This window comes from Salvelinus sp. IW2-2015, linkage group LG5 (genome assembly GCF_002910315.2).
Source record: "Salvelinus sp. IW2-2015 linkage group LG5, ASM291031v2, whole genome shotgun sequence".
Taxonomy (NCBI): Eukaryota; Metazoa; Chordata; class Actinopteri; order Salmoniformes; family Salmonidae; genus Salvelinus; species Salvelinus sp. IW2-2015.
The window spans coordinates 9,193,809-9,206,023 of record NC_036844.1 but is presented as its reverse complement, the minus strand read 5'-3'; the positions used below and the strand labels follow the sequence as shown (position 1 = coordinate 9,206,023).

The 12,215-nt window shown below is 43.2% G+C and overlaps 1 protein-coding gene across 7 annotated transcripts in view; it reads right to left on the bottom strand.

Annotated features, from left to right (window-relative positions):
• Window positions 1–8,217: 8,217 nt before the first annotated feature.
• LOC111963863 (scavenger receptor class B member 1) overlaps window positions 8,218–12,215 on the bottom strand; it is a 37,747-nt gene continuing 33,749 nt past the window's right edge. Inside the window, exons 11-15 of one of the 7 annotated variants that reach the window (XR_011479860.1) lie at window positions 11,785–11,931; window positions 10,767–10,811; window positions 9,915–9,987; window positions 8,809–8,908; window positions 8,316–8,667 (exon numbers count right to left, since the gene is read on the bottom strand). Coding sequence is in view for 6 of the 7 variants with exons in the window: in XM_023987422.2 (XP_023843190.1) it covers window positions 8,816–8,908; window positions 10,767–10,811; window positions 11,785–11,931 (285 nt within the window). In the remaining variant the exon portion in view is untranslated. Of the gene's footprint in view, window positions 8,909–9,914; window positions 9,988–10,766; window positions 10,812–11,784; window positions 11,932–12,215 lie in introns of all 7 variants that reach the window. The other 6 variants (XM_023987423.2, XM_023987424.2, XM_023987422.2 and 3 more) reach the window with 6 other exon arrangements.

The window sequence follows — 12,215 nt, the reverse complement described above, 5'->3', positions numbered from 1 at the left end:
CTTGCTTTTGCCGTATATAATCCTGTTATGTCTGACGTGTGTATAGAGGGTCTCTCTGTCCGACGATTTCATACAAGTCATAGGTTGATCTTGTCGTCTGGCCTTCCGATTGGTCGATCTGGGTCGTGGGTAGTCCTGTTCGGCCTGATGTCGACGTTTCCATTGGCCCTTCCCACAGTTCATTGTCTTAAAGTCTCATCCTTGAGCAGAATGCATGTGCATCTGTTTTAACAGAGTCCTATTCATGGGGGAGGGTTGAGTATGTGGGTCTGTGGTTACTTAACAAGGTACAAAATGTGGGGGTATAGTGGGGGATGGGTGGATGTTGTGCCAAGTTATAGCTTATGTTGAGAAGTGGTTAAAACAAGTTACCAGTATCTTATACAATTTCTTACAGAACACTGTGTGCTTTAAAAATTGTACAAGTTGCAGATTAATAAAATATTATAAATCAAAAGGTAACATTTCTAAATCATAGCACACTTTGGGTAATTTCAACTAGCGCATTTTGGGTAATTTCCCCAAGCGCATTTTGGGTAATTTCCCCTAGCAACATTATGAGGTTGCTATGTTACACCCAGGTTACAATTGTTAAACATGTTCCGTTGTCCATGCTTGCAGGAAGCAATTTATGTAAAGGACCAGTGGAATCCTGAAATAATACTAGATAAGAAGCTGTTGAAAGGTGCTAAAAGCATTTTTTCAGCCAGAATAGCGGTTTATGTAGCTTTCTGGACCTTGAATGTTTTGAGAGCTGTTGTTAGCTAGCAAATTGCTCTCTTTAGTTTGGATAGCAGGCAAACACAATGGTGGTCCTTGTAGGCTAAATATATTTGGCAAAATGTCTTATATTAACTGAGAAAACCACTACATGGTTAAAACATATGACCTAATTTCAGGGTTAATCTGGATTAGTGAAGGACTGGTAACGTGCTGCTTGAATTTATGCAAGGACGAACATGAATAGTGTGACTAGTGTGTAAATACAGTAGTATTTTTGTTGTGTCTTTCCAATATTTAACTATTTTTTTGATGTTTTTGATTCATATTTTAATAATTTAATTTAATGTCCTTGTCTATAACTGTTCTGTACTTTGTCATGTATTTGTTTGTTTTATGTGGACCCCAGGAAGAGTAGCTGCTGTGATTCTAGTAAACTAAACTCAAACGCACAATTACACTACWTGACCATAWGTATGTGGACACCTGATTGTCAAAATTCTAATTTCAAAGTCATGGGCTTTAATATGGAGTTGGTCTGCCCTTTGCTGCTATAACAGCCTCCACTCTTTTGGGAAGGCTTTACACTAGATGTTGGAACATTAATGAGGTCGGGCACTGATATTGGGCGATTAGGCCTGGCTCGCAGTTGGCATTCCAATTCATCCCAAAGTTGTTCGATGGGGTTGAGGTCAGGGCTCTGTGCAGGCTAGTTAAGTTTATCCACACTGATCTCGACAAACCATTTATGTATGGACCTCGCTTTGAGCATGGGGGCATTGTCATGCTGAAACAGGAAAGGTCCTAGCCCAAACTGTTGCCACATAGTTGGAAGCACAGATTACCCTTCACTGGAACTAACTAGCCCGAACCATGAAGAACAGCCCCAGACCATTATTCCTCCTCCACCAAACTTCACAGTTGGCACTATCCATTCAGGCAAGTTGCGTTCTCCTGGCATCCACCAAACCCAGATTTATCCGTCGGATTGCCAGATGGTGACGTGTGATTCATCACACACAGAGAACACTTTTCCATTGCTCTAGAGTCCAATGGCGGTGAGCTTCACACCATTCTAGCCCACCCTTGGCATTGCGCATGGTGATCTTAGGCTTGTTTGCGGCTGCTCGGCCATGGAAAGCCATTTCATGAAGCTCCCTGCAAACAGTTATTGTGCTGACGTTGCTTCCAGGGGGAGTTTGGAACTCGGTAGTGAGTGTAGCAACCAAGGACAAACAATTTTTAGCACTAGGCAGTCCAGTTCTGTGAGCTTGTGTGGCCTACCACTTCGCAGCTGAGCCTTTTTGCTCCTAGATGTTTCTACCTCACAATAACAGCACTTACAGTTGACCGGGGCRGCTCTAGYAGGGCAGAAATTTGACGAACTGACTGGAAAGGTGGCATCCTATGCCGGTGCCACGTTGAAAGTCATTGAGCTCTTCAGTAAGGCCGTTCTACTGCCAATGTTTGTGTATGGAGATTGCAAGGCGGTGTGCTTGATTTTATAGGTGTGGCTGATCGTCACCGAATCCACTTATTTGAAGGGGTGTCCACATACGTTTGTATATATAGTGTAGTTGAACCACTCAGATGTTCACATTCATAACATTATCTACATAACGTTGTTGACATGTTACAGTTTTGTTTCCAGGGTCACTAAACAACACGTTTGGTTGGTGGCAACATAGAAATAGAATGAAGAGAATGGGCTTGGAAGCTCTAACCCTGGCAATTTGACTGGTAAACTCGCAATGGCTGCCTGGTATTGTGATGCAATAATTTCCATGGTGTTTCGTTCTATCAACTGATGCTGGATTGTCATGGTAATGTAGAATGTTCATTCAAATTATGCCAACTGATTTGGCTCATGCAATGGAAAGTGCTTTTTGTAATGTCATTAGGTCAATAAATCACAGCACATATTGAAGGGTACACTTCCTGCTTTTACTTCGTGGCATGGTTACACTCACAATGGCTGCCAGTCCACCCAATATGCCATTATCATCTTGGAGACATCCTTTCTATTTCTATGGGTGGCCCTGGGACTATAAGAGAGGACTGAAGAATCAGGAAGATGTCTAAATATTCCAAACCAACTCTCTCTTACGCTCTATGCTCCTTCTTCCTCTCTCTCTTTTCCAAGTTGTAGCATATCAAGTTGTTTTTGATAGTCTGAGCATCTATAGGGACTATCCAAACAGCGGGATCTTGGCAGTTCAGCACATGCTATAGACTACAGTGCATGTTTTATTCTTCTCTCCCCTCTCTTTCTCTGTTGTGTGTTTACAGTCAAAGCTCTGAGGAAAAAGAGTCTCGTTCCTGATCGTTGGCATAGTAACCGTTGTGATCGTCATCATCTTCATTCTGTTGACCACTGGAGTCATTCCCATGAATGTCACACCTCCCAGAGACACACACATGCACACACTAACATTCACACTGTGTGTGTGTGTAATGCAATGTCTTTGTATGCATTATAAATAAAAAAAGTGCACACAATCATGCATACAGTTCTATAATGTATGCATACAAACATGCGTACAGAGCAAACACACACATACAGTGGGGAGAACAAGTATTTGATACACTGCCGATTTTGCAGGTTTTCCTACTTACACAGCATGTAGAGGTCTGTAATTTTTATCATAGGTACACTTCAACTGTGAGGCGGACTCTAAAACAAAAATCCAGAAAATCACATTGTATGATTTTTAAGTAATTAATTTGCATTTTATTGCATGACATAAGTATTTGATCACCTACCAACCAGTAAGAATTCGGCTCTCACAGACCCTGTTAGTTTTTTACTTTAGAGAAGCCCTCCTGTTCTCCACTCATTACCTGTATTAACTGCACCTGTTTGAACTCATTACCTGTATAAAAGACACCTGTCCACACACTCAATCAAACAGACTCCAACCTCTCACAATGGCCAAGACAGAAAGCTGTGTAAGGACATCAGGGATAAAATTGTAGACCTGCACAAGGCTGGGATGGGCTACGGACAATAGGCCAAGCAGCTTGTGAGAAGGCAACAACTGTTGGCGCAATTATTAGAAAATGGAAGAAGTTCAAGATGACCGGTCAATCACCCTCGGTCTGGGGCTCCATGCAAGATCTCACCTCGTGGGGCATCAATGATCATGAGGAAGGTGAGGGATCAGCCCAGAACTACACGGCAGGACCTGGTCAATGACCTGAAGAGAGCTGGGACCACAGTCTCAAAGAAAACCATTAGTAACACATTACACGTCATGGATTAAAATACTGCAGCGCACGCAAGTCCCCCTGCTCAAGCCAGCGCATGTCCAGGCCCATCTGAAGTTTGCCAATGACCATCTGGATGATCCAGAGGAGGAATGGGTGAAGGTCATGTGGTCTGATGAGACAAAAATAGAGCTTTTTTGTCTAAACTCCACTCGCCGTGTTGGAGGAAGAAGAAGGATGAGTACAGCCCAAGAACACCATCCCAATCGTGAAGCATGGAGGTGGAAACATCATTCTTTGGGGATGCTTTTCTGCAAAGGGGACAGGACGACTGCACCGTATTGAGGGAGGATGGATGGGGCCATGTATCGCGAGATCTTGGCCAACAACCTCCTTCCTCAGTAAGAGCATCCAGCATGACAAGACCCCGCAACACACAGCCAGGGCAACTAAGGAGTGGCTCCGTAAGAAGCATCTCAAGGTCCCGGAGTGGCTAGCCAGTCTCCAGACCTGAACCCAATAGAAAATCTTTGGAGGGAGCTGAAAGTCCGTATTGCCCAGCGACAGCCCCGAAACCTGAAGGATCTGGAGAAGGTCTGTATGGAGGAGTGGGCCAAAATCCCTGCTGCAGTGTGTGCAAACCTGGTCAAGAACTACAGGAAACGTATGATCCTCTGTAATTGCAAACAAAGGTTTCTGTACTAAATATTAAGTTCTGCTTTTCTGATGTATCAAATACTTATGTCATGCAATAAAATGCTAATTAATTACTTAAAAATCATACAATGTGATTTTCTGGATTTTTGTTTTAGATTCCGCCTCTCACAGTTGAAGTGTACCTATGATAAAAATTACAGACCTCTACATGCTGTGTAAGTAGGAAAACCTGCAAAATCGGCAGTGTATCAAATACTTGTTCTCCCCACTGTATCTGAAGCATCATGGGTTATATTGCACTTTAAGTATGAACAGGTCTTTGTGTTATAAATCAATAAAACTATGTTTACCGTGCGCACACACCTGATGTAAAATATTACACAGGAGACCAACCCAGCAGTGGAAGTAATGTACTCCAATTCATGGCACATTTATTCATTTATTTACAAAGTTATTCTCGCCACTTAAAAAGGAGTACGACGGAGCAAATTCACAAATCCCACATCAGCCATCTCATTCAAAGATCCTGTGTTGTCAAAAAGCACACAATGAAACGCATCCAGACCCTTGTATGCGTCACAAAAGACACCCTAATCCCTAAATAGTGCACTCTGGCCAAAGGTAGTGTATTATATAGGGTGCCATTTGAGACACAGCCATAGTTTGGACACAAGCATTTTATGTACTATGCTCTTTACATTCAATCACAGAATTATTACTGTGTACAGTATGGTCTATGGCAGGGCCGACAACATTTGGTTTGGCCTCTCATGGTAATGTAGCCCATGTCCGGTAACATATGTTTTTATTGCTAGGTAGGGTAGTCTAGCCAGCTATCTAAACCTTGTAGTAGGCTAGTCACCAAATTACCAACTGGGCATGCAGGCAGGGCATGTGCCCAGGGGCCCTACCCACCAGGGGCATCCCACTGATTGTTTACTTAGTCACTCACTCGTATCATATGAACATGGCATAAGTCATGGCAACATTTGTACAGTGGCGCCTGGGGGGGGGGGGGCGACACACACTAAATCGTCTTGCCTGTGAGGTGGTAATCAGAATGGAGTTAGGTTTCAAGATATATGGCTACAATGTTTGAAGTGTGATTTTATGTTTGCTTACTAAAAAGCTATTGTTTACTTTTTTTCCCTAAATACTTATACGTTCAGCCCGTGGCCCACCACGGCCAAAAGTTTGAGCACACCTGGTCTATGGCCACAATACACAGGACACACCATAAACGGCCCAATTCCAAATGAACCCCTGGCCCCTAGCCTTGGACACCCATGAGCATTTGCTGTATGGTGAAAATCCAGAGGGCAAGGTGGAGCTACCAGAGCTATCCAATCCTCTCACATCTACACGGAGTCGCAAGGGTTTAGGAGTCAATTTGGGCTTGGGCAAAGGAGAAGTTCCCAATTGAAAAGGCACATTGGTGTAGTAAAACGTCAGTCATTATTGGTGCCTATGCCATCAGCAGAGGGACATTTCTAGATCAACTAATTTACTTTGAATGAGGCGTTATTCCTAACATTGCAAAAAAATAATAATCATGGGTTCAGGCAGTGGCATAGGCAGAAATCCATTCATGGCAGGGCCCACTAAAATTTAGGTGGGGAAAAAAAGAGAAAAAAAAAAACTCAGACCTACTACACATAATAAACCGTAGACCTATAAATAATAGACTATGAGACTAGAACATAAACGCCCTGATATAGCAGTAATAATCACAACAGGCTTGGCAACTTCTCTGGATCAGCAACCAGGAGATTAGTAGGCTAGGCGGCCACAAACGTAACCCTTTAACACTAGGAGAGCCGAGAGAGTCATTTTGACTGGAAATTCACTTTTTCAATTACTCTGCCATTTTTTAAAGCTGTCACCCCTGTCCTTGACTTGTCCTAAATAAGTCCAACACGTGATCGTTGTTAGAATCGTAATGCTTATAACCTAAATTCTGGTTGATATTAAGAGGATGTCATTTCCCCCCCCCCCCATCAGGTCTGTGCAGCCGATGGCCCATCAGGTCTGTGCAGCTCTGATGGGGGGAAAAATGACATCTTCTTAATATCAACCAACCATCCTCTTAATATCAACCAGAATTTAGGTTATAAGCATTACGAATGCTGACGAAACTACACCTAAACTATAGCAAAAGTAATTTCACACAGTTAGCATAAAGACCAGATTAAATTGACAATAATGTAATGGGTGAGAATATTATTAATTGCAAATGAAGAATCTGATGAACAATTAAATGGTCGATAGGCCCTATAGGGACTAACTATAATGCATGGGCAGAGAAACACAGCACAGTTCTATTTCCAATTCAATTCCTAAAAATCATTGACTGGAAATACTGTTTGGCTGTTTCATGCATTTGCCTATTTTCCTATATAAATAACAGATCCAGTTTCATCCATGTAGACCTACCCTTATAAATAACGTAGAATCCCTTCTATTTCAAAATGAGTCAAGCTAGGCTATTAACACGGGTAAGACAAGAGCCTATTATTTGCGAGGCACATCGGAGCATACATTTAAAGAACTTTATTTCACTGGACTGATGTCCATGAGTCGAAGTGGAGAAGAGCGTTTCATGATTTCTAAGTTATTTTTTTATTTTTTTAAGTGTTGAATGAAAACAGCATTGTAAGCGCTGATTGAATTTACTGAAAATGTCTTAAAGGCCCTTAAATTAGAACTGAGTAATATAGAGGGGGACTGGAGGCCCTTYATGGTGAAATCACGAATATCAAATACCACGGCATATGCTTCAACATCCTCTTCTAGAAATGGCATCTTTAAAAAAATGTAAACAGTGAGCTTTGTTGGCTAGTGAGTCTTTGCTGGCTCACGGTGAGTATCCTACAGTCTAGCCTCCACAGCTATTGCTACGGTTTACTGCACATGGTATCAGTGTGAAGTGACACATGCAAGAACCCTCCCATTATTTTGAAATTGGTAAGCTGACAGTTTCTCTTACTTCCCGGTAAATAATTCATTCAAATTCATTACATAGGCCTAAATGAAATGGATTTTATGTACAGCACCAGATTTTATGTAAGATGCCCTGAAAAGGTATCTGCCAAATAAAATGTATTTTAAATATATATCCCTTTCATTTTCACACACACCCTTCCTTCTGTTTGCATAGACATGTTTAGGCCAGTGTTTGACTTGCCAGTACTCATTTTGGGTGCCGGTACAGTTTATATTTAAGTGCCAGAACTCCTTAATACTTTGGAGTTAATATTCAATAGGAGGTGCAGGAATTCAAGCAGAAGAACACTGGAGTTGCCAGTACTCAGTTCCAGTGAGCTCCTGCCCAAGTCAAGTACTGTGCGTAGGTAAAAAAGACAAATAATATCCCATTTGGAACAGACAAGTTTTGCGTTTTTTGGAGCAACCTGAGTGGGTGGGCCTTTGCCCCTGGGTTGGGGGTAAATCCCATCTAAATTACAGTTAATTCAGAAAGTAAACCAAATTCCAGTTTCCCTAATTGAAAAGCATGGAAGATAGTTGGAATTTCAGTCTACTTCCTGAATTGACTGGAATTCACCCCAAAAACAAGTTAACTTTTTGAWTCGTTGGTCTGGTGAGATATTGTAGAATGAAGTTGCTTTTAGGTGCCGATTTGGGGTCACTTTTCCATTTCTTCCCCTAAAGTCTAAGGGTAGGATTTTCTGATCCTAGGTCTGTGCATACAGGCAACTTCTACACAGACCAGAGGAAAGGAAAGCAGGACAATACAGATCTAGTGGAGTGGTTTTCTATGGCATTTCAGGAATAGTAAAAACACATGATACTAAGTTGTTAAAACATCTGAAGAAATGGAAGGACAAACAGACGAGGAAAGATTCACATAACAGCGACTGAGGATGCGGTGATGTTCCATGATGTATTCCGAGAGTGGATCCTCATTGGAGGGTTGGATGGGACACCACCAGAGAGCAGAACCAACCGGGGTGGTCCTGCCCTTCCCTGTTGATCGGTGAGTCCTGAACAGAATGAAGGTCTCCAAAGTCTCCCAGAGCAGATGCAGGACCAGGTGAGAACTGTACCAGGTGAGAGAGTTTATAGCTGAGAGAGAGAGAGAGAGAGAGAGAGAGATATAGATAGCAGGAGAGAATCAGTGGTTTTTGGAGTTCCAGTGATCATCAGTCTCAATAAAACACATGCAGACAGAGTCCTGCAGAACTGGGCTAGGCAGCTCTCCCCTACATGCGTGTTAGTCCACGTGGTCCTGTATTAGAGGGGTTTGCTCGCTGGATGAAGTGCTGACGCTGGCGTCCGGTATGACAGTCCTCTCACATTTTAGGATCTGTCAGGAGAAAGAGAAACGGGATGGGAGAAGTCAGAGGAAAGAGAGCAAGGGTATAAGAGAACGAATGTTAGAAGCACAACACTCAACGTAGTGAGGATCAAGTCTGTTTTGGAGCCGAACCAGGCAGCTGACACCACTGTCATTTCATTCAGTTAATGWGTGCATCACAGGTGGCACCTTAAATTTGGAAGAACAGGCTCATAGTAAATGGCTGGAATGGTAGACATGGTTTCCTTGTATTTGATACAATTTCATTCACTTCATCCCATTATGAGCCGTAATACCCTCACCAGCCTCCCGTAGTGGGCATAGATTAAACTTTTTAATGATCTATCAAACTCCCGCACCAACACCTTTTCACTACAAAAGGCCCATAAACATAATGCCTCGTCCCAAACAGACATTTTCAGACACTTCTTTCAGTTCATTTCACATTGGGTGTATTCATTCGGCTGATTCTGTTGTAAACAGTTTCATAAACTGAAGCAACCGGAACAAAAATGGAGGAACCTACCCGAATATGTTCAATAGAAACTCTTGAGTAGTTTACCTTTTAAGAACCAAATGGAAGCAAACTGTTTCCGTAATGAATACACCCATTTGACTACAGAGCGTCACCTGTAATCCACATTCTGTTAACATCATTTGAACTCCCAAAACATTGATCCTAATCGTATAACAGCAGTCTTCAACCAGAGGGTCTGCTGCAAGAGAATGTGTTAACTATGGCCTGTCGGAGTTCTGGCTCAAACCATGCGCAGATGGACACTTAAACACACACAAACATGGGCAGACCACTGCGTCGTATGAAACATGGCACAACAGCAGTGGATAAGAAGACTGTTGATTTTAAATGATAGTGATGTTGGTAAATTAAATATGGGTGAGCGTGATGCCTCGTGTGAGGCCTCAGTTTGTGTTCGTGTGTGACCTGTAGAAAAAAGGTGTACACACACACAATATACAGGAAAAGGGTGAGTGTGTATGTCGGCCTGAAACCTACCTGTGTCATTCATGATAAATGTGTCCATCTGTTTGTGGGCATCTGAGCCGTTTACTGGGTCTTTAACCGTTGCCTAAAAGACAGCCAGACCTTTACTAATGAGCCAGTCAGAAGCAGCTACAGGAAATCATTGACCAACCTGATTGGCTGTCAGGTGGTTGATTTGACTGACAGACAGGAAGTGCAGTATTTAGTCACCCAGCCATTGGGTCATTTAATCATGGGCTGAATGTGTGTGTTCATGCAGTGTGTGTGTGTTCACGCAGATTCAAAACTGAGAACGACAGATTGAAGGTGGAGCATGCAGGGTTCATGTGATTGGTTAATGACGCACCTCAGACAGTCTTGACCAATCAATTGTGACATTTGGATCGATTGACACCTGACCCAGTTGAGAAGGGATGATCAGATTCCATATTCCTCTGATCAAATCAACTTCGTACAGTAACACAATCAGGCTGAAACTGACACGTTATACGCATCGTTCTCCCCCGTGATCAGGAAAACTCCGGTCCGGGAAGGCCAGTGTGTGCAGCCCTTTAGCGACAACCCAGCTTCCACACACCTGGTTCAGCAAACACAACAGTACGCACGGTCTTCAATCTCCATCAACATGACCAACAGAACTCGACTAAAAATCTAAGACCATGAACACTGTAGTGTGTAAGCGCTTGGCTGGAGCAAAAGCCTGCACACGGGGGAGCAGCCCCCCAAGGACCAGAATTGGCCTTCCCTTCCCCTTATAATCAAAGCCGATCAGAAGCTGTCAGGGTACATCATTTTATATTGATATTGCCGTCACATTCAGGCATCTTTTCTGGAGTGATTGGGAACAGTAATGTGTAGACCAACCCCATGGTTCTCTATCACTGTGGGCAGATCTTTTTTCAACAACACCTGCAAGAAAGAAAACCGTTCACACCACACTAGTCATAACCACATGACCTGAAATGCCTGTGTGTGTGTGTGTGTGCATGCCATAACCATATACTGTATGTATGGGTAGTCTTCACGGTCCCTGGGGAACATTGCGTTCCAAAACTAAAATAACCTTGAAAATGTGCATAGAACTGACTTGATAAGCCAAATAACGCCATACTTAATCCTGAAGTATCCTTTTAAGAACATTGGCAATGAGGCCCTTTATCTACTTCCCCAGAGTCAGATGAACTCGTGGATACCATTTGTGTCTCTGTGTCCAGTATGAAGTTAGATAAGGTACTTTCGTGATCCAACGCTAACTAGCGTTAGCACAATGACTGGAAGTCTGAGGGTATCCGCTAGTATAGACACCCATAGACTTCGTCATTGCGCTAATCTAGCATTCTAGCATATACCCATAGAGTTCCAGTCGTTGCACCAACTCTAGCTAGCATTGGCTTGAGAGTTATGTTCATGTGTTTATCAAATTAACTGGCTTACGTATAGAGTTAGCTATGTAAAATACAACATATGCCTTTGGATGAGTGTGTGTTAAGGAAATCTCTCCCGTGATTAGTCTAACGAGAGTAAGGCGGCGGGGGTGGCACTGTGTGGCCAAGTGGCACCACTGTACAGTAGAAATCACAGTCTACAGCTACTCAGAGGGAGATGGGGGAGACCTCACAGCACCCTTACTGGTGGGGAGCGCCAGTGTGTTGGTTAGTTAGCCGAGGCTGTGGGAAGAGCCTCTTCTCTGGTGGGTAACAGAGGGCTGCGCAAGAGTCACAGTACCTAGTACCCATGCAAACCAAATAATGACTCTTATCTCTCTCCTCTCTCAACTACTTGCAGCACATTCAGTTTGTGAACACGCATACTCTCTCTCCCACACAAAACGTTCCCATCCACACAGGCAGCGAGCGGTGACCATGTGCTGTAGAGGCCTTACCTTCCCGCTGTAGTGTAGTAGTACAGCTCCCAGTGCGGTGGCCAGGCCCAGGCCTAGGAAACAGTACTGCATGTACACCATCACCATTGGCAATACCACCAGGTTGGTGTGGAACGTTTTCACGATGGCACCGTCCATATACCCATTCTACACGAGAGAGAGAGGAGAGCGATGTAGAGAAAGACAGGGAACACAAATCTGATGAGCGGACAGAGTTATGAGGGTGTTAAAAGGGTTAAGGTTATATACACACACGTTAGGGCGGTGTTGCTTAATCCTGGTCTTTGGTGAGTTGATTAGTGGAATCAGGTTGGTAGTGCTATTGCAAAAACAAAAAGGTGCACCCCTTTGGGTCCCAGGACCAGGATTAAGAAACACTGATCTAGGGGTATGGGTGAGAGATAGTGTGTTGGTTAGGTTTGGAGAGTGAT